Source organism: Pagrus pagrus (genome assembly GCF_965226575.1).
Source record: "Pagrus pagrus genome assembly, chromosome: 22".
In the NCBI taxonomy this organism is placed as follows: domain Eukaryota; kingdom Metazoa; phylum Chordata; class Actinopteri; order Spariformes; family Sparidae; genus Pagrus; species Pagrus pagrus.
The window spans coordinates 22,848,625-22,871,568 of NC_140204.1; the positions used below are offsets into that span (position 1 = coordinate 22,848,625).

At 43.0% G+C, this 22,944-nt stretch overlaps 3 protein-coding genes across 3 annotated transcripts; all 3 read left to right on the plus strand.

Moving 5' to 3' along the window:
• The first annotated feature begins 289 nt into the window (after nucleotides 1–289).
• Nucleotides 290–2,895, plus strand: cth1 (cysteine three histidine 1). The gene is made up of 2 exons (XM_084343515.1): nucleotides 290–456; nucleotides 1,575–2,895. Exons 1-2 carry the CDS (start codon nucleotides 448–450, stop codon nucleotides 2,535–2,537), a joined length of 972 nt encoding a protein of 323 aa, XP_084199641.1. The 5' UTR covers nucleotides 290–447; the 3' UTR covers nucleotides 2,538–2,895.
• Nucleotides 2,896–3,725: 830 nt separating this feature from the next.
• taf6l (TAF6-like RNA polymerase II, p300/CBP-associated factor (PCAF)-associated factor) lies at nucleotides 3,726–12,599 on the plus strand. The gene is made up of 12 exons (XM_084344290.1): nucleotides 3,726–3,844; nucleotides 4,494–4,662; nucleotides 4,822–4,908; nucleotides 6,632–6,782; nucleotides 6,889–6,939; nucleotides 8,332–8,426; nucleotides 8,505–8,579; nucleotides 8,798–9,018; nucleotides 9,707–9,839; nucleotides 10,053–10,181; nucleotides 10,992–11,482; nucleotides 11,568–12,599. Exons 2-12 carry the CDS (start codon nucleotides 4,516–4,518, stop codon nucleotides 11,920–11,922), a joined length of 1,935 nt encoding a protein of 644 aa, XP_084200416.1. The 5' UTR covers nucleotides 3,726–3,844; nucleotides 4,494–4,515; the 3' UTR covers nucleotides 11,923–12,599.
• Nucleotides 12,600–12,694: 95 nt separating this feature from the next.
• On the plus strand, nucleotides 12,695–16,816 carry kcnk7 (potassium channel, subfamily K, member 7; the record flags this gene model as incomplete). Its single annotated transcript, XM_084343705.1, has 3 exons — nucleotides 12,695–13,122; nucleotides 15,085–15,480; nucleotides 16,542–16,816. Exons 1-3 carry the CDS (start codon nucleotides 12,786–12,788, stop codon nucleotides 16,814–16,816), a joined length of 1,008 nt encoding a protein of 335 aa, XP_084199831.1. The 5' UTR covers nucleotides 12,695–12,785.
• Between the last annotated feature and the right edge of the window lie 6,128 nt (nucleotides 16,817–22,944).

Sequence of the window (22,944 nt, forward strand, 5' to 3'; positions counted from 1 at the left end):
GACAGTGAAGAAGTTACAGTCAGTAAACAAAAGCAGAGTACATGAAGAAGACAGCAGTGAGGGGGGGACCGGGAGGACTCCGGTGTCTCACACAGCCCTGCCACAGTCACTGAGCCACATCCACAGAGCTGAGCCTTATCACAGCCACGAGCCGGATTGGTCCAGCCCGGTCCCCCACGTGGACGTGATTGGCCGCTCGAGACACACCTGTGACGTTGAGCTCGTGCGCACCTGATGCTCATCTGCGTGAAGGCGGGAGGACCGAGGAGGTTTAAAAGACACACGGACAGCTGCGGGTCTGCACACGTGTCTCCTGAGCTGAACAGAACAGCGGCAGTGTTCGGGTCCATGCCGCGCTGAGAACACACGGTGTCACAGGGAGACTGCAGGCTGCCTCCGGCTCCACACATCACCAGCTACCCTCCGTCTATCTGTCTGGCTGCCACCATGTTTGAGGTAGGTCCAGTACATTGTTCATGTAGGTGGTGCTTTTAATGAGACAAATGAGTGTGTCCATTTCCTGCATGCTGCTCCAGCTGTAGGCTGTGGGTATGAAATAATCAGTAGGCTACACTAGATGAATTTAATAGGCTGACTGACTGAAGCTTTATCAAAGGAATGCTTACTGTTACTGACATCTGTAAAGCAACCAAACATCCCCTGCTCTGGTTTGTCCAATGGCCATTTTTGCTGCTTTTAAATTTTTTTTATATTTTTCCATTTAATACCTGAGGGTTTGGACTATTGATCCACAACAATTTGGAATACCACATGTATTTGTCATTCTGTGGCTTATGATGGCTTCTCCTCAGATGCAGCCTTTTCCTCATATTGCCCTGTTAGCTCATGATGTCCAATAAAGCCACACTGTAGTAAATGGTGACAAAGCATGTGTGGTTGCAGTCAGATGTGCCAGGTGAGCTTGATGCTGCATGGCACTGAACCCTTGCAGCAGATTACAGGGTTTCCAGTGGTCGGAAGCGGAGTAACACTAGAGAACTTTTTTTTCCTTAAGATTAAAGTGTGTTAACGGGTGTTGGGAGTCCTACTGCATATGTGGAAAAGGTAGTATAAAGTATTTTGTAGCTCCAGAGAAAGCTGTATGTAATCTCATAAATTACCCCAGTGATGTTACTTGGTGACTAAATTGCATTGTGGGTAATGTAGGCACAGATTTCAAAAAGCAGTCTACTGGTCTAACATTACACTCCTGTAATGCTGTTGGAGTCCTTATTGACAGTTTAAAAACAAATGATCTAAATGGATACAGCAGAAGTGTCACCTCAATTCCACTCTTTGAAAACCTGGTGCCTACATTACCCATGATGCAACTTAATCACTGAGTGACATCACTGAAAGTGTATCAGATTCCATGCAGCTTCCTCTGGAGCCACAAAGGGCTTCATACTATTCACACGCAGTAGCAATCCAACACCTGTAAACAGTTTAATGTGTCCAGTTGATGGTGTGCCCTTTGAAGAAGCTATAAGCTGGAACAGATGCCAGCAAGGAGATGAGGTCATTTATTGTATCATGCTGACCTCAAATGTTTTTGGTTTTTTTTCCATTTTCAGACTAGTGGGGATGACTTGTTCCTGCCTTCCTACCAAGATGAGGAGATGGTGGACAACCTGCTGTCCAGCGAGGAGTCAGATGGAGACGGTGGCAGTGGAGTCTCACTCGCTAAGGCGCTGCTCCCCCTGGTAGAGTCCTCCTCCCCTCCCCTCATCCCCTGGGTCTGCTCCACCCGCTACAAGACGGAGCTCTGCACCAGCTACTCTGCTACTGGTTTCTGCAAATACGCTGAGCGCTGCCAGTTTGCCCATGGCCTCCATGAGCTCCATGTTCCCTTCCGCCACCCAAAGTACAAGACTGAGTTGTGTCGCAGCTACCACACTACTGGCTACTGCTACTATGGTAGCCGCTGCCTCTTCGTCCACAATGCCACTGAGCAGCGCCCCGCTCAGCGCCGTCGCAGGAATGTTCCCTGTCGCACCTTCCGCTCCTTTGGCGTTTGTCCCTTTGGCACACGCTGTAACTTCCTGCATGTCGAGGGAAGCGACGTCGCCAGCGTTCTGGAGTCACCGGATGTTGATGAGAAGACAAAGCCTGTTCCTAGCCCCCAGCTCCAACCGCAGACCAGGGAGTGGAAGCCACGTGGAGCTCTGTGCCGCACCTTCAGCTCCTTTGGTTTCTGCCTGTACGGAACACGTTGTCGCTTCCAGCACGGCCTCCCCAGCAAGATCAAAACATCAAACCAGACCCATGGAGGCTCCTTCTACCCTCAGCCGTCCCCTGGAAGTTCAGGTTTACCTTCCCCTTCCTCCCCCTTCACAGCCAGCTCACCTAACTCCTCAACCTCCTCCTCTCCTCCCTCAACCTCTCCTCTTGCCACCCCGCCCGCAGAGGCCACAGCCCACAATGCCTTCACCTTCTCCAGTCAGCACCTGAGTGACCTGCTGCTGCCGCTGGCCCTCCACCTGCAGCAGCTGGAGAGTACCAAGGCCCAGGAGATCTGGGACAACAGGGGGCTTTAAGTGGATGTTGTCGTAGTTATGAACCAGCATCAGCACTCACCATTACAACTCAATTTTCTGTATAGTTTCTTGTTTTAACCCCTTTTTTCCCTAGGGATTTTTTTTTTTATTGAAATTGTTTGAATTGAGAGCTTGTGTCAGCAGGTCGAGCAGGCCTTGAGCTGTTCAGTTGTAGGCCACAGTCCATTTTAGGCCTCAGGCCTGATGGGTCTGTACAGGTGGTCAGTGGTCTCAAACACTACAGCTATGTGTAGCTATGATTGTAATTTAAATTTTTTAAGTATTGTAAATATATTAATGAACTTTAGTAAATGAAATGTCTGACAGCATCATGAATAAACAATTTTTAAATCTCTAACCTTGTTGTGGTTTCAATGATTTATTGCTCTCGGCACTACTGTTTTACATGTTAGAACTTGGAAGTTTTGCTCAGAGCATTATGGCCAGTGTCAAGTGAACAGAAGTATAAATGTTTCAAGTGACTGAATAAAGTTGGTATTAGAAACAAGCAGGTGAACATGACTGTAAAGGCTACATGATCATCCACTTAGTTCAATTACAGGAAGTCATAAAGATGAAGCATACAGTATTTTAGTGTTCTGACCTAATGTACAGTAGTGTGTCTACAAAAAAATGTGTGTGAAAGAACTTGACTGGCTGGGACCGAGCGCTGACCTCACCCCCATCACACCCAGCATCACCTCGCTAATGCTTTTGTCTGACAGGAAACTCCTGCAGCCAGGTTCAACAGCTGGTGGAAAGCCTGGAATCATGAGTGGAGTTTAAAAGCACAACTTTAGAAAGTGAGACAAATCATGCTTAATGTTCTCAGCAGGGAGGGGATTCTACAAAGTGTTTCAAAGTTTGCCAGGACCACCCATTCATTCAGCCTGTGTCTGACTGCTATACAATGAACCAATCCGTGTCTACCAATGCTCTTCAATCGACCAATCTGGTCTTTCCCTCCTGGCGCGTCACTAGCAGACGGAAACATAAACATGAAAAACATTAGCGTAGTCAAGTTAGCCGGAATGAAACCGGATGTTGTGGGTTTTATTTCAAAACTGTTTAGTTTTTTCCTACCGACTCCTCCGTGATGTATTTCGCTGTGATCATGTAGCATCCTGTTCAAGAACAGGCTCGCCAGTGATATTTTATTTTGAAGGATTTCCGGATGTCGTTGCTCTTGCTTGCTAACCTGACACCATTAATGGAGCTTGTTGAGTAGGGACGAGCTACGTCGATGTAACTTGAACTATCCCACTGTCTACTGAGATACTCAACCTTGGCTCGTTCTACTTCCAAAGGTAAAGTCTGGTTAAAGTATTTAAGCTCTTACGTTGTATTTTCTCTGTGGTTCTTCGACGGCCTGCTGCTTGAATGTGGTGTGTTTGGAGCTAGCTGCAGCCGGTAACGCGCTGCTTCAGGCTCGTAACGTTGTTCGGTTGTTTCACTATTTTATTATCTAAATGATACAGTGACATACTGTGTAATATAGATAATGGTGGCGCTGGCTGTATTTGCATCACAATAACTAATAATATGTTTTTGCTTTAGTCACTTTGAAAGGGTTTGTTCCAGCTGATGACGGAATACAGATTGCATTTTGTTAGCATACTAGACCGCGGGTCCGCTCTGTTCCAAATCCCATTGAAAAATGTGGTAATTAAACCATTCTTGGCGCACTGTCACCAATGCATAACGTATGCACCGAAAGGAAAGACCTGCAGCGAATCTAGTATGTGTTATAACAAATTCGGGATATAGCTGATCCACCAAGCACGACCATTTTAATAACATATTCTTAATCCAATCTTTAAAACACCAGCCCTATGGTTTATGTCGTACGGGGCATCCGAACTTCTGGGAAACCTGGCGACCTCCACGCTGGCTTTTTGCCGGTTTTGTCTGACGACGCAAAAGTACGTGTTCAAATAAGGTGCCTCTCCTTGCCAGCTTCTGGGTGCTCGCCGTGAGCATGGCGGACCGTGAGGAGCGCCGCTTCGCCGAGGTCTCCCGGGAGTCTGTCAAACTCGTGGCCGAGGGTGCAGGCGTGGAGCTGGGCGACGATGTGGCCGCTCTGCTGGCTGAGGACGTGTGTTACCGGCTCAGGGAGGCGACACAGGTCAGTGCTGCTTGGCTACACATTACAGTTTTACTCCACCATACATACAGTGTGTCTGAGGAGGAAACACACAAATCATTATCTAGTATCACATCATTATTGCTGAATGGAAGTGTGACACATGCACTGTTGATGGTGTGTTGTTCTGGCCCAATACAGAGCAGCTCTCAGTTTATGAGACATGCCAAGAGGAGGAAGCTGACAGTGGAGGACTTCAACAGAGCTCTGCGCTGGAGCAATGTGGAGGTGACGATCAGTGTTGTAATGCACACACACACACACACACACACACACACACACACACACACACACACACACACACACACACACACAGATCCAGCATAAGGCCTTTTGCTGGATCTATTGTGGTGCATATTCCAGCACCTTGGACACCTTGGCAGCGGTGTGATTATCATACAAGGTACAAGCTAATTTATCTGTCATTATACAACACAGGGTTGCTTAATGAAATTAAAGTTTGTGAACATGCTACACAAATTACAGAATATATGTGCAGTTATGTCAGCAACAGCAACAAGATGGTGATGATAATGTGGTCGACATCTTTATATTCGAAGTTCAGCATCAGATAAACACTGTCCATCAAGTTAAACTGTGTTAGCACCAAACATCGATGTTATAAACACAGAGTCCAGCTTTAGTCCTACGCTGAACGAGGAGTCCGCCCATTGAGTGCAACAGCTTGATCCGAGATGTTGTGGTGGAGACAGGTCTCTGATTTCACATAACGTAGTCCCATTTTGTCAATTTTCTTTTCCTGTGACCGGACATTAGCCAGGAGCAGCCTTAAACCAAGCTGAATTAACATGGCTCTTATTCTGACTCTCTTCCTACCTGGTCTGGCTGGTCAGGATGGTCTGAAAGACACCGTGGGCCGTGATGGTCTCAAAGTCTGCTTCTCTTAATCCAAAACCCCCGCTTTCTTCTCTAACGATGGCGACAATATTTCTGCCATAAGCATGTTTCAGCAGTAAAGCCAAAAAAATCAGTTAAAAAAACAAAAATGTAGCATAATTTGGAGGAGCTACTGATCACTGCATCTACATGCACCGCCACTGCCATTTAAACGTCACAAAAAACAAATACATTGAATTATATTCTAATTTCTTGTATGTAACCTGTGTTTGTGCTCAAAACACAGTAACACAAAAGGCACATTTGGCAATAGATACGCAAATGTATTGTAGTTTTCAAGTACAACGGCCCAATCATGCAGGAAGATTTCAGTCTTCAATAATATGTTTGAGTTAATTTGTTACCCAAAAAAACATTCCCAGTCACAGGCATCATTTGTACAGGCTGTTTGGCATCAATCTAAAGCAGCTGGGCTAAATGCCTCTGTAACACACAGATGAAAATCATGAAGGAACAAAACAGGTTCTCTCACTGATGATCGGATGTCTTTCCTCTTCTCATAGATAAATAGGCCTAAATAAGTGTATATTGTGCATACAGTTGATGGTATTGATGCACAATACAATGGCTATACAGTGTAATGCTTTATAATTACAGTTAAATAAGTGCTATTGAAAGTCCAAGCTGCCTCAAAAAGATCTCTTCTGTCTAGGTGGCATTGCACACACAGTTCACAGGTCCAGCAGCAAACAGGAAGTCAGTGCTGAGTCTCAGGAAAGCCAAAATATTGTTATAGTCCACAGATTATAGTAGGGCATTCCCATCCTCTTACCTGCTGGTGCTATAGGTTGCTTTTTGTTTAGTCCATTAGAAGGTAGCGTCTCAGCCTACCGCCTCATCAATATTAAGGTGATACCAGTGAAGTTAGTTCCTTTTTCTTTTCTTTTTTTATTAACCACCAAACCTTGGAACTGATTGGTTCCAAGGTTTGGTAGCTGCCATGCCCCAGTTGACGCCTGTGTCATTCAGACAGGACATGAACATGCTCCAGTTGTCTCTGCCTACAGCTTCTTTGTCTCTGTGTGCTCATCAGGCCATTTGTGGCTACGGGGCCCAGGATGCTCTTCCTTTCCGTTCAGTCAAAGAAGGAGAGCTTTTCTTCATCGAGGATCGGGACATCAACCTGGTTGAGTTGGCTCTGGCCACCAACATTCCCAAGGGTTGTGCTGAGACCATGGTGCGAGGTATGACCCACCACACTGTCATTACCCACTGACAGATCATGATTCAGGTCTTTTAAATCAGAGGTATCTGTTGATGATAATTTCTCCTGTTTTCTTCTCCTGTCAGTGAATGTGTCGTACCTGGATGGGAAAGGTAACCTGGAGCCTCAGGGGACAGGTAAGACTCGGCCACATTATGATTAATAGGCTCAGCACACAATAGGCCATGTTGCTTCTTTATTCATTTTCAAGGAAATGAGTGTAAAGAGGCCAAAATCCCTTATTTATAGAGTAATATAAAGGGTTCACTGTTCAACCTTGTGAAAGTCACTGGTGCAGGTTCACATTAATTGTAAAGAGATGTAGCGTAGTTGAACATTATGCAACTTTTGATTGGCTGACACTCTCTGTTGATTATATAAACACACTGATGTATTAACACACTCAGAGCTGCGTACAACACAGAACATGGAGGTTGGGTTCAGTTCGACGTTTTCAAAGAAGAGAAATCCTTTTAGAATCGGATTTGGGTTCTATTGCTTACACATGCTAAATGAATTTTACTGAGCAAACTGATACTGATGCAAGTAGAGCATGCAAAACTATCATCACCTTATTAAAATCCAGGACTCTGACCATATGATAACACTAACAACTTTATAATAACCATCATGAAGAAATGGTAAACAAATAGTTAATTAAACTTAAGTTAATAGTTATTTGACTGTCAACAAACAATGAAATGCTTTTATAAACCATTTATTAAGCAATTGTAAAGGTTTATAAACATCAGTTATAATTGACTGATTATAATGACTGCCTATATAATGTTTCTAGATGACCAACACAGTATTTCGTAATTATTTCCGAAGTATAATTACCATCCCTTGCAACTTTACAAGAAACAATTGTTTCAATGTTTGTTTACAGTGAATTATAATTACTATTAATCAAAGTTTAATTAAATATCCGCCTTATGTCTATTCCCCATGATACCTTGTGCGAATTATGGGTGCGATCTCCGGTTCATCCTCATGGAACCTATAAAATAGCTTCCTTGCGTGTCCTGTCACTTGGCGTTTTCCATGGTAACAGGAAGCTAGTAAGGAGCTAGGAAGTCTTAGCGCAATTGGCACGTACTTTTTCACTCTTGTGCTAGTTCCACCAAGCCCCAGAAATATAACACACACATTCCTGAAGAGACTTGAGGAAATTATTAATGATGGTTATCATACAGTGTTGCCAGCTTCATCACTCACTACACGCTAATAGCTCATACTGCATTCTGAGCCAACAGAATAGTGATTTTTTTTAAAAAAAGATCAGTATTCATCTTGGGATATTGAACATTTTCAGCCAACAATTTGTGCAGTTTAGACACAAAAACAACTAACTTTGATCTCTGTATAACTGTACAGTGACCCTTGAATTTGATCTGAAGAATATAATAATTTTTTTAATTAGTGAGGCCTGATTATATATGGCTTCTGCGTCTGAATGTGTATCAGTGTAAGCCTGATGGAGGGTTTCAGTGTTTGTGCCTCAGTTGTCAACTGTTGACCTGTCACAGTTCCCACAGCAGTGCAGTCTCTGTCAGACGACCTGTTGAAGTACTACCAGCAGATCACACGGGCCATCCTGGGAGAGGACCCCCACCTTATGAAGGTAGACTGCCAATGAACAAAGGCAGACATTCTGTGTGGCTAGACGTGTTCTTTCTTACCTGTTTCTTCTGTGTTTCAGGTGGCTCTGCTGGACCTCCAGTCCAACTCCAAGATTGCTGCCCTCCTGCCGTACTTTGTTTATGTCATCAGTGGGGTGTGTTTGTCCTGTCATCTTGTTCCTACAAGATTTTTTTACCATTTAACTTTGAAACAAAGTTGGAATCCAAATGTATATTATTCACTTTTAGATGTAAAATGTGCAAAACATGTTCTCAGGTTTCACAATTCTGTTTTAATATTCACATTTGTATTTACATTGAGTACACTGCGCGATCTCTTTACCTGATTGATTGTGTGGCTGTTTGTGTCCAGGTGAAGTCAGTAAGCCATGACCTGGAGCAGCTCAACAGGCTTCTCCACATGGTGAAGAGCCTGGTCCAGAACCCCTACCTGTACCTGGGCTCATATGTGCGCAGCCTGGTCTCCAGTGTCATGTACTGCATCCTGGAGCCGCTGGCTGCCTCCATCAACCCGCTCAATGACCACTGGACCCTCAGGGACTACGCAGCCCTGCTCCTCAGCCACATCTTCTGGTGAGTAAAATAATGAATGATCTATTAGTCGATCAACAGAAAATGAATCAAGAACAAGTTTATTTGTATAGATGGCATTTTTTAAGCATGAACCCTAACTTTACCTCGGACCAGCATCTCTGCTGTGGGGGTTGTGTGCTTTTCTTGGTCTTCTGTAACAGTAAAAGGGCTGTCTTTGGGTTTTTAAGTTTTGGTTGGACAATACCAGACAGGTTACAGGTTTGTAGTAATTCTTTGGCCATTTTTTTTAATGTTTTATACTAAAAAGGGTTGAATGCTTAAAAATGATTCAGGGGATTAATTGAGTGTGAAAATAATAATTTGTTACAACTCGACGAGACTTCATTACTGATTCCGAAATTTTGAATCTAAGCCCGAAATCTCTGTGTCATGTCAGTAGATGGGTATTGAGTTTGTGGATCCTGTTGATTCAAAACTTCATAGACAATTTATTCAAATGAATAGTTTTTTTTGGCCACTTGCCAGTAGAGCAAATAAAAAAAATACAACATCTGAAATATTGTTACTCTTTAAATTTGTAACAGCAAACATGTCATCAAACAGATATTCACACATTCAGCAGACACAGAGCAACATTAGCAGTATTTGAGTCAGGGTTCAGTCCACCTGGTGAATGTTGGATTAAAATCTAAAGTTCTTCTCTGTTATTATTGTGCTTCCTGTTCAGGACTCATGGGGATCTGGTGAGTGGCCTCTACCATCAGATCCTGCTGTCGCTCCAGAAGGTTCTGTCTGACCCAGTGAGACCTCTCTGCTCCCACTATGGAGCTGTGGTTGGGCTTCATGCTCTGGGATGGAAGGTATACACATTTCTGCAAAACTCAATGTGAAATATTTAGTATTTTAGGAAACTGAAAGATCTACACCAGAGACACGTCCATTTCATTGCTCTAAATGATTTTGATATTGTCTTCAGTATCCTGCCAGTCTGCGTCCTCTCCTCTCATGACCCCTCACTAATCCGTTTGAGATTAATCTCTGCTGCACTAACCTCTGTGTGTTCTTGTCGGCAGGCTGTTGAGAGAGTGCTCTTCCCACACCTTCCTGCCTACTGGGCCAACCTCCAGGCTGTGTTGGATGACTACTCTGTTTCCAACGCCCAGGTCAAAGCAGATGGACATAAGGTCTATGGAGCCATCCTGGTCAGTATTGCAGGGGAGTCCTTACATACAGTGACCAACTGCAGAACGCCTTTTTGTTTTTGATTTTTGATGGACCTGCCATCCCTCATTTCAATCAAGCATCATTTTCAACTAGCACACAATTGAAGGATCAATTTTTGGTTTTTACTTGCGGTATAAGTTTACACCAGTGTTTCTTACATCAGCAAGTTCTGGAGGTGTACAGCGTATGAAAGTATAGAGTATAGTCTGCTTGGCTAGTTTGTTCATTGTCTTACTCTATTATGAGCACCTTGTGTAGTCTGGGTTGTATTAGGTCTATAAGAGAATATGTCACATGACCTACAGCCTTTCTAGTATCCTCTTGAACAGTAGTTCCCAATGTCTTGGCTCTTCCCCATATAAAATTTGATTTAACTATGTGAATGCCAAATCATCCAAAGACTTCTTTTGGTTTTCCTCAATTTTTTAAATATCTTTTAGAAGCCTGGCGAATGCAAATGATATATTTCTTAACGGAACAAAAATATATAGAAACATCTCGAAACGATTTAATATTTTTAATAGAATTAATAAGTTGACATAAATGTTTGTTTTTCTCTACTGTGAATCAGTCAGACCCCTGCATTAATTAATTGATTATTTCTTATTTTCCCTTGATCAGTACAACAGAGAGTTGAACCCACATCAACAACTTCACTGACATCTTTATGTAATTAATTAGCTAGTTGAAGAAGTTGCTGTTGGAGATAACTGGGTCTTGGTTGACATAATCTTAGCATTCTAACCAGCATTTCCATTTTCACTAATTTCACCTGATCTGTCCTGCAGGTGGCAGTGGAGCGCCTGCTGAAGATGAAGGCTCTGTCTCAGCCAGTAGAGGGAGGCTCCAGCAGTCAGCCGGGCTCTGTGGTGGGGGCTATGGGTTACAGGGTGAGCTCGCCCGGCCTCAGCCCCCCTCCAGAGCCCCTGTCAGATGCTGCCCTGGGAATCGCCAGCCACCTTCAGGCAGGTGGGGCCGGCTGTCCCTGGGAGGAGTGGACCCCGGTCCCTCTGCCTGCCATGTACTGTGAGCTCTATTCCTTCTTTGGAGACAGCCTGGCTGTCAGGTTCAGTACAGGACCAGACTTTGGCAGCTTCCCTACCTGCACCCCATCCCAGCTCGGAGACACCAGGAAGGAACCCCCTGGCCCCGCCTCCAACCCTGACACCACGCGAAAGATGCCACAGCTGACTGCCAACCTCAACATTAGCCCCAGGCAAGACGGGAGTCCTCGCACGGATCCACCCCCACCCAGCCTGGCAGCGACCGGAGCAGGAAGGTAAAGCAAACACATCTCGACCTTACTGAAAACTGAACTGTTGGCTTTGCAGTGCTGAATGTAGCTGACTTTCTTTCTCCTTCAGGGCCCTGGCTCGCTCCTCGTCTTCCTCCTCGTCCTCCTCCTCTGTGCAGCGCTCCAGGTCTTCCTCATCACGTTCGGGCCAGCGATCAGCAGGTCTGTCTCGTGACGTTTTCCCTAAATCTCGCTTCACCTCTCCTCAGACTGGACCTCTGGTGTTCACCTTCATCATTGGCGGGCGGCAGATGGGTCGCCGTTGCCAAGGCCGCCGCCCCTTCCAGACCACTTTTGCCCCAACTCCACCTCTTTCTGCCATCCCACCACGTGCCTACGCCCACAAACTTCCTGTCATCGGTAGGGTGGGCAAACCAGTACGCCGCTGGGCGTGTTCCCATTACTCCCTTCATCTGCCTCTCTAGTGTCGGAAATGAGCTGCAGGGTGACTGTTACAGACTTTAACAGGCCCATCTTCATATTTTTGCGTAAGCCACCGATGATATTTGATGGTGATGATAGTTTCATAGATGTAAGCTGCAAGGACTCTGGTTTATTATCACTTATAATTCACTGTGTCAACAACAGTCTGCACTGAATAACTGATTTAAAGCCACTCTGTGTAGTATTTGATGTCATCATGTGTCACATTAATCAGAATTAATTTTGTTTGAGGTGTTCACTTCACAATGATCCAAAGGAAGAGAGAAAAGTAGTGAATTCTAGTATTCCTTTCTACATGATTTTGATGATTGCTGATTTGCTTCCCATCGTCAACTGTTGTACTTATAGTCATTTCTACAGTGATTGAATACTGTATGTTCTATTGACTGAAATGACCATTGGCTTCACATTTCTGTCAATCATCGTGTCAGTCTTGCAGCATCTTTAGGGTGTCCACCTGCTGAAGCTGGAGCTCTGACCTGATCATCATGAACAGGATCCAACACACAAGAGCCTGGAAAATGTGAGAAAGTATGTAGTGACAGGTAGAATACCTGCTGAGGACAGTACTGGAGCACATGGACAGTTTATAGGCCTGCCTTGTGTTTGACATTTTGTACAAAGGTGTTGTTTTCTTTAAATAAAAAAATGTGTTGTACGTTTGAAACTTTTAATTTTATTTTTCAGTTCAAAAAAGCCTGATGTATATAATTCAGCATTGTTTTCCACTGATGTATCTGTGACTGGGCCTGTGTGTGTGTGCCCTGCTCTACCTTCCTAAATATTTAAAACTAGCTTCAGTATCTGGTTGCAGTCTGCAGAGAAACAGCAGTCAGAACTAACAATGGCCCAGCTTGTGTCTTCACTGGGCCTGTTCTGTCGGGTCAATGCATTTCCCTGCCTGGTTATGTGCTACCTGCTCTTCATCGTGCTGGGAGGTGTGGTGTTCACAGCTGTGGAGCAGCCAGTGGAGAAGGAGCTGAGGGCTGAGGTGGAGGAGCTGCATCGCTCCTTCCTGCAGGAGAACCCGTGTGTGCACGAGAGCCGGCTGAGAGAGCTGCTGGGGAAGGCTCTGTCTGCACACCACAGAGATGTGGCTGTTCTGAAGGATGAAGCTGAGGAGAGACGCTATGATTTCACATCATCACTCTACTTTGTCATCGTCAGTCTGACCACCATGGGTAAGAAATTCACTGTGGAAACTGTAGTCAATATTTTCATTACTGATCACGATCATCACATTTTCCCAAGGTGACTTGTTCTAGTTGCTACTTCAGGCCAGCGGTTCTCATAGTGGGGTACAGGGACCCTCAGGTCAAAAATCAATTTTCACTGTAATTCCATCCATTAGTAACACCATAACAGAATGTATGACATGTGATTCATACACATTGCTGTAATAAAACCTCTTAAAGCAAAATTCTCATCAGATGGGTTCTGTGGTCTAACTGTGGTATGTCAGTTTCAGTGTCCTTAATGTGAAAAAGTTTGAGAGCCACTGGTTGATGCTATATTTACTTTACAGTGAAAAAATATTCACATTCCTTCTCCACATGTTGTATCTTACAACTATAGCTACTTTGTAAATACAATAGCTCTGCATGATCCAGCAGATTTGGTCACATTTTCAGGGGACCTATAATAAATTCATTACTGAACCAAACTTCATGAATGTTTTGGAACTCAAGACTGCCATGATAAACATGTTTTTACAAGTGGATGGAAACATTTCACTGCAACTGTATATTGTTTGAATGTGGTTATATGGTGATATGTCAAAAGTTGTTTTAAAGGTGCAATACGTAAGCGTTTTTGTTTAAAATATACAAAAATCAACGACATCTTTGTACTGTGTTACAGAGACATCTACTGAGTTAGCATGCTATACAGCTAGCTCCGAGCCTGAAAACCTCTTCCCCCCTGTGTTAGCGGTGTGAATACAAACACTCCCCTGTAGTACCACTAGCTGCAGGGCTAACTGAGCTAACAAGCTAACAGTAGCTACAGTCATGGATGTATAATGGAATACAGTTAGCAGTTACAGGTGGCCAATTTGTGCATATTACACCTTTTAAAGTCTCTTTTACAGTAAAGTGATGTCATTGAATTTATCAGACTGTTCTAATATTTGTCTTTACCCACCGAGTCATTATATCCACATTACTGACGATTATTGATCAAAAATATCATTGCATTAATATTTAGTTAAAGTACGATTAGTCATCCCTACTATTGCTGCAATATCAATATCGAGGTATTTGATCAAAAATATTGTTATATTTGATTTTGTCACCCAGTCCTAGCAATAATGAAGTGCTGTAGAGGAGATTTCAAAATATCAAGGTATATATCGTGTTCTGCAATACAACCTAAAAATATTATATTTCGTCAAGTCCTACTTTTACTTTGATGATTATTGTACTCTCAGGCTTGTAATGGTGTATATTGTTAAGCAAAGGATCTGAATACCCATTAGCCACACCAATCTGTCCAGTTTTATTCAAATGGTAGAGTCCGTAGAGTTATAGAAAACAAATTAATTAATTAATTGATCAAATGAAAGAAAAATTAAAGCAAAAAATAAAAAAATTCACAGATCCTAGATCTTAAAGATATAGTTATAAACATTTCTGCATTCAACTGGTTAAAAAACGACCTTTGTTATATATTTTTGTTGAGTTGTGTACTGACATTATCCCAAATGTTTCCACCAATGTTCAAACCAGAGAAAGTTTTGTTTGGTCGCCTGTTGCTATAACTTCAGAGTGAGGATGGATGTTGATGAAAGAGACATAACGTAACATGAAGACAACTTTAAAACGTTAAAGTGAACATCAGCCTGAGTCACGTCAGGTAGATTTTCACCAGCAATTCCCATGATCCCACACTACTGAAAGTCCCCTCGCAGCAGAAATCACATACTGTGTGTTTAATGGTGAGTATCTGCTGGTTTTCTCAGTCTTCTGTGATCGTAAGCTTTTAGGTTTAGACTGTTGGTTGGTTGTTTGTTTGGGCTCTGAAGAATTCTGATCAACATTTCTTCACTATTTCCATCATTGACATCTTACACCAAAATGTTTCATGTTTTTGTCAAACTCCTCGGTCCTTCCTCCTGCAGACCTCTCCCTTCTCCTCCTCCTCAGGTTCTGACTCTTACACCCCAAAATCAGATGAGGCCAAGCTCTTCTGTATCTTCTACTGCACTCTGGGTATTCCCCTCACCCTGTTCCTCCTCACCATCCTCTCCAACCTCCTCCTCCCTGTCGTCACCCACGCTCCTGTCCAACACCTGCACACTTACTGGGGTCTGCCCTACACCCAGGCCGCCCTCGTCCACGCCAACCTCTTCTCGGTGCTCATCCTCTCCCTCCTCTTCCTCCTTCCTGCCCTCCTGGTCTGTGCGGTGGAGCCGGACTGGAGCTTCCTGGATGCTCTGTTCTTCTGCTTCGTCATCCTGAGCACGGTTGGTCAGGGAGGAAACTCTCTGGGGAGAACCTGGGGCTCAACGGCCAAGGAGACACTTGAACTCCTCACCACATGTGAGTGTGCTGCTGTGTAAGAATCATGCTTGAGTCAAGTTTATGTTATCTGTTCGCCAGATGTCTAAACTGTGACTACAGGTATTGCTTTATATATTTTTTATTATCATCATGCAATGTATTGAGCTCTGATAAACTGTATGAATTCAGTGTGTTGAAGTGAGTTTTCTGTCATCATCCTCTGTCACTGAGCATAAACCTGCAGTTTGCATCAACCATTAAACTTTATAAGGAATTATGTCAAACACGTAGGTTTTTCAGCTTGTTGAGGGGTTCTAAAACCAAAAATACAAATCGAATCAAAAACTCATTCACTGAGTTTCAAAGCTAACAAAAGATCAGTGCTAGAACTTTTAATGACAGCTACCTTTCACGTTAGTACGGCGATTAGGGCCACTGTGAAAAATGATTTGAGTTTTTTTATTTCTCAGAATTCTGAGGTTAAAGTCAGAATTATCACTTTTTTTCTCCAAATAAATAAAGTTGGAAAAAGACAAACTTCTGAAATTAAAGTCAGAATTCTCACTTTTTTGCTCAAAATTCCAAAGTTACAGTTTGATGTATTGGTTGGTAGGTGTGTTCCTGGGTAGCTCAGCTCAAATGCTGTGGCTGTGGCTGTAGCTGAGTCCTTACTGCAGTGGTCTGTGTTCAACACTGGCTATTTGCTATTGTACTAAAGGAGAAGGCCATAAAAACACTGCTTTAAAAACTGTGAGTGATAAAGTATTTCATAACCATCACGTGTGAACTGATGATAAAGTCATAATAAAGCCTATATTAATGACATAACATAATGGGTAACATAGTGAAGCTCATCATGTGTTTGTAATGCTTTTATTAACCATTCTAAATAACTCCACAGGTTTTTCTTCTTATGCAGGCACTGTAAACTGCCTTATGATTGAACTTGTTTATGATGCGATTATTAACATTGATACAGTCTCATTAAAGTTAATTAAAGTGTCTTATAAGGACTCATACGGGTTTTATTACCTATTAACTAAGGCACAAGGACCTTAACATAAAGCATTACCAAAAAGTCTCCTCCCTTCTCTCCACAGGTTACCTGCTGGTGGGCCTGGTGGTGATCATTACCTTAAAGGATACTGTGCTGCAGGTTCCCCGGGTCTGCGCGGTGATCAGGCTCTTCTCTGGTCCACAGTATGCAGAGCTGGAAGGTGTCAATCTGAACGAACTGACACTGAGTGAAGACTACGCTGAGGAGGAGCCTCAGTACTCCCAGTCCATCTGCACCATCTCTTCCACTCCATTAGGGCTGCTGAGTCCCTGTTCAGCCCCGCCTGCTGACTCCAAGCTTCACAAAACCACAACCTAAACCTCCAAACCTGACCTGACTTTCACTGCTGTTCACAACCCGTCTGCTGCTGACTTCAATGTAAATGTTATATAGACTGTGTTTATATAGAGCTGCTCTACTGTTAGGGACCACTCAAAGCACTTAACAACTCAAGTTAGCATTCACGCATTCACACACACACAATCGTACACATAGTCGCACACACAGTCATACACCCATTTACACACACAATCATACACACATTCACACACACACACACAATCATACACACATTCACACACTGGTGGTAGAGGCTACTATGTAAGGTGCCACCATTCATACTCACTGACACACACCAATGGGAGAGCCCGTGGGAGCAATTTGGGGTGCAGTATCTTGCCCAAGGACACTTCGATATGCAGACTGCAGGGGCCCTGAATCGAACCACCGACCCTCCACAGTGTTTTAATAATCAAGTACTCAGTTCACTCCACTTCAGTCCAATTTTAGATAATTCTACTGAATCAAATATGTTCCACCTTTCACCGTTCACTCGTTTTTGTAGCTCAGTTGGTCCCGGGAAAAATTTCTGTCTCTTTAGCTGCTCAACACTTCACTGTGTCCCCCAGCTAGTCATTAAGTGTGTCTGTCTACTGTTTGGTGGTGAGAAAGCAGTGTACAGTGGGTTTATCAGAGCTTCTTCTCTGAAAAGCTACTCTAATGAAAGTGATGAGAGTGAGCCAAAACAGTAAAGTTGCCACAACAATGAGCTGGAAGAAGCTTAAAGGCTCTGTTCTAGTTAAGGGCATCAACAGAGTGGGTGATAATTACCTCCGCCAAGGAGGTCATGTTTTCACCCATGTCTGTTTGTTTGTTGGCTTGTCAGCAGGATTACACAGGAACTACTGAAGAGGTTTCCACAAAACTTGGATGGAGGATGGGTCTCAGCCCATGAAAAATGATGCATTTTTGTTCATTTCTCAGGAAATAATGCATGGACTTTGTCACTATGAGTGAGATAGTTATTTTATCTGATGTTCATTTAAGAATATTAGTGCAGCTTTAAATTTGATGTTTTTCTTCTGTTTATTTCTCCAGCCATGATTCCAAACCCTGCTTGGTGGGGCAGATAACAGCACCACCTGCTTTAGTCCTCCTCATATGGAGGATTTACAGCTGCAACATGTTTGAGACTAATTGGGAAAATTGTTGTGTTAATAAAATTAACGTGAGCACACTTTACAAATCCACCTGCTATTCAAACCACGTCACTGTAACAAGACTAACTTTAAACAAAACCAGGTGTATTTGCTGTATATCCTCTTTCAAAGTTACTTTTTTATTTAAGCCTTTATTTGCACTATAGTTAATAGTTACATTAATAGTTAGATCAAAAAGACAACGTCCACATACATCAGCTGTTGAGGGTGTAAATGGGGGTACAACAATAATAATCCTGGGGAGAATCACATCAGTCCAGTCATTTTCATACAGTCACTTAAATTCACTTACAATAAAATAAAATGAGAAAAAAGAGATTTGGATTGAAGGTGCTTAAATGAACAGGATGCAGGTACAATCCTGACCACAAGGGGTCACAACTAACTAACAGCTACAGCTGCAGTGCAGGAGGAAGAGAGCTTTTCTGTGGTTTGTGCCTTCTGCTACAGCATGTTGGTGTTAATATGTTTAAAGATGAGGTAAAAACACTGATGGTGGCTGCAGAAGCCTCAGTGTGGATTGCATAGATAAGTCAAGTCCAGAGCGAAGTAGACTGGAGTCACATTACTTGTATGTGTACACATGCTTATCCAAAAAAGCTGATTGTGATTCTGATAATGTTGTAATGAAGATTGGAGGAAACACTAGTAGTCAGACAATCTGAGAGGCTGCAAACACGCTTCCAGGTTAACTTACTGACTATGAAGAGAAATGAAAGTTAAAATTATGACCCAAACTGTCCATAAAGATCCATCACCTCTTTCTTACTCAATGTAGTTGTGTGTACAGACATTTCCTTTGCAATGAGAGATTAATAGCAACCTTTCAGGTGTGCTTCTTTTCAGTTTGACATTGAAAGAAAAAAGTAGAGTTCACTTTTTAAAGAGTACTCCACCAATTTAGCATCACATTCATCATACTGCAGTTAAAGCAGCTACAAGGAATTTTTATTTTGTGTTGATTCTGGCGGCCCCTGTGGACACAAGTGGTATGACCACCACCATCTCCTGTAACAGAAGTCTTGATCTGTGAAAGAAAGGCACAGCGTATTTCTAACACTGTGTTCCTTTTCAAACACAGCCGTTAGCAGGATGCATGTCGATGAGGTGATATGTGTCTTTGTGGCTGTGTAACACCTTACAGACTCTCTTTTTACTTTTACAACTTATCCAACCTGGACTTATCCAACCTGGATAAGTTGGAATCCCGATGACAGGCATTAAGAATAGCTAAAATAACTTCACAGAAATAGACAACCTTCTCGCTGATGGTCTTATGTCGGTCGTACAGAGACATCAGTGTTAAAGTGAGACTGTTTCATCACTAGTTAAAAGCTCCTTGTCATGTGTTTCACAAAAAGGATGCATATCGTTGCAGAAGAGCCAGAGATATCGCAATTATTTATCACACGCATTCTTCTTCTTTGTCAAAATGTGGTGCCTACGCTATGTTACATGAGTAATTACAATGTCATGCAATGCACATCGGCCCAAAATAACTTTTTCCCATAAGCTTACATTGTGAAAAAAGTGTCTGTAAAATGATGGATGATAATTTTCAGTGTCACAATCCCTGCAGAATGACTCGTCTCACGATCAGAACTTGATTTATTTGGCTCTATGCCCCACTGAGCAGCTTTCACAGGAATGAACGGGGCTCCAGACCCGACGCTGTACCCAGCTCACATCATACGTCCATGGGTGATTCTGCCAGTAGCTGTGCCTCTAGCCCGCAGCATAGATGAGAAGGGGGCTACAGAATTCTGTCTCAGGCCACTCCCCTACATTTATTTTATTTCAAAATTGTAGTCTTTAGCCCCGACCGACTCTGACTCAAGTGACATCATATAAGACTTGACATGACATTAATCGGACTTCTCACAGATCCCTTTGGAGAGACTACAGACTTTATAAAACTTTTTCCACATGTGCAGCAGTCTTTCCCAGCACCTGGAAACACACTTGGATGTGTGCACAATCAGAATCGCCCTCCATACCTTTAATGAAATACAGAAATACATGTTCGCCTACAATGGCTGATTGACATCCTTCACCCAGATTCTGAACTTTGGAGAAGTACGTTTGGAGTGAATGCTCGTTGATGAACCATTGAGCTGAAGGTGCAGACTGCTTTACTTGAAGCTGGAACAGAGGTTTGCTGTGTGTTCTCCAACTATGGCTGTGTTTGTACAAGGCACAAAGGCCTGTGTGAGGGAGCCACCATGAATCTGAGCTTGTGCCTAGCACTGGCAGCTCTCACCCCTCCCTAGCAACACACACACACACACACACACACACACACACACACACACACACACACACACACACTTGTGTCTTTGCTCATGTATTAGGTTAGTAGTAGTAGAAGCAAAATAATTAGCATCTTGTGAAAAAACATCAGAATCCAACACATTGTTATAATCGTTCAATGACAGACAGAGACACTTTGAATATTAAAATTCAGCACTGTTTTTACAGCACTGACATTTGATCAGTCAGGTCCCAGTCCAGTCCAGTTCTCGCACTTTTTAATTAATATACATACAACATCTATCTTGGCCTAAACGGCTGTAGTATCAGTCAGTCTCTGGCCTTTCATACATGCTGTCCACTGCAGTGGACAGATGTTTGGAAGACATCTTGAACTATGTTAGTTGGAGTACCATGTCCCAACCACCAGGTGTCGGACCCCTAAAACCCTCTCCACAGTTCTGTTTAAATATAATCCACTACTATCCATCCATCTTTCTATCTGAATATAGGGTTAACCCTAACCCTAACCCCCCAATAGACAGAATATAATGGAGTGGACAGATTTATTTTCAATCACAGAAAAAGAAATACAAGGGAAATATAAATATCTGGATAAAAGTATTTCAAACATGTTATTTAGTTGAATAATATTGTTTTTATCTGTCTGGTTTTCTGACAATGGGGGATTTAACACTTATTCCTGCATAATTTTCTATGATGAATTGTGTCCAGTGTCAAAACAAACACTAGATAATTTAAGCATGTCAGAGCTAGTATTTACCTTTTTGCCTCCTATGCCAAACATAGAGCAAACAGCAGACTCTGCAATGCTCTACCAATACTCTTATACTGGAGTAATACTACCTAGCATCAGTTATTCTGGATTTTACTATTTTTGTGTTTATTTGATTGAATTGATTTTATTTATGGAAATTCACAATATTCTAACAATATAACATAAATATGTTATGTTATGTTTCCCACACAGGGAAATACCCAACAAGTTTTCAGTAAATCAAATCAGCAATAACTGCATGCAGGTACCCAGGGACGTTTGGGGCCCCTGGGGTCTGGACCCCCTTCCAGATAAAGACTTGGCCTGGTTTGCAGCCAGTCGAGTTCGTCCACGCCCAACAGGGAAAAGCATTTCTGTGTGGAGCTTTGTGAACGGGGGCTTTGTCATGTTGAAACAGGAAAGGGACAAACTCAAACTGTTGACACAGAGTTGGAAGAACACGGCGTAAAATGTCATTGTATGCTTTAGTATTAAGATTTCCATCACTGGAACTAAGGGGCCCAAAGTAGGACAAACAGCCTCAGAGCAAGAGGACAAGCCCACATACTGTTAGCCACACAGTGCCCATGATAGACTCATAATTGAGACTGTATAAGAAGATCAGTGGGGCTGGGAAATATTCTGATGTTGTCTGAGACAGTTACAGGAGATAGGTCAAGAATGTTTGAACTTATCTTAAGTTGGAAGCTAAGCTAATTTGTTCCCATCAGGAAGTGAATGTTTTGTTGCTGATGTGTTTTCAGCTGAGTCATCGTTGACTGCCTTCATTGTCCTCTTCCTCCAGTCGTCAGTTTATAGTTTTGTGCTCAGGCTCAGCTCACAGAGATGACTGATGGGCATGACAGCCTTGTGATGGCCGGTCACCAGACACATGAGCCTCTTCAGAGCTGGTCAAACACCGTGTCAAATACCACGGCCAACTGTCGTCCCAGTACAGCCTCTGACACACAAAGACTCAAAGGCCACATGATCAAAACCAGTGACCTCAAAGGAAGTGAGCTGTTGGATTAAAGCTGTCAGACTCACAACTTCCTACAACAATACCACTGTTAGCCTTCTGCTATCAGATTACAAGGCTAACATGATGACTGCCAGTACAGACAGTGTACTTCAAAGACAGGCGAAAGAAAAGAGAAACAAAATGGAAATAATGAGAAAAAATACATACATCACATGATGAAAAGGCTGTTACCACAGGTTTATATATACGGCAGTGAGAGCGGTTTGAACATGATTTAAACTGGACTGGACTATGATCACACAAATGTTTCATGTATGACTCTCAGGCCGAAAAAACAATTTGAAATGAAAACATCCTGTGTCATTTGGAGGGACCAGCCTCCTGTCAGAGTGAGATATTAAAAATGTCAGTAATAACATTGGCTAGCTGATCGGCACGTATTTTTAGTTCTCGGCCAGGTATATTATCTGGACCAGCAGCCTCTCACTCTCACTCTCGGCAGTTGATTCGAGTTTCGAAGCGAGCATAAAATGTGCTCAACTCATCCGGCAGTATGACCTCACACCTGATGGGGGCCCTCCTGCTTTTGTAGCCTTTGACATTTTGAATCTCCTGCCATATATCTCTGCTGATGTCTCCTCTTAGCCTCCTTGCTGCCAGCTTTCAGTCTTGCTCTGGCAGAGAAAGGCAGCTTTTTTGGCCCTGAATAGACCCCTCACCTCTCCAATCATCCAGGCCTTCTGGTTGGGGAATGATCTTACTGTCTTTGTGATCACCACATCAACACATTTGCTTATATAATGTATGATGTCACTGAAGATGTATATTCTACAAGACTGATGCTGTTATCCTAAGTGGCAGCATCTCTGAACATTTGCCAGTCTATGGACCCAAAACAGTCCTGTAGGGCTGCTGTAGCTTCATCTGTCCACACTTT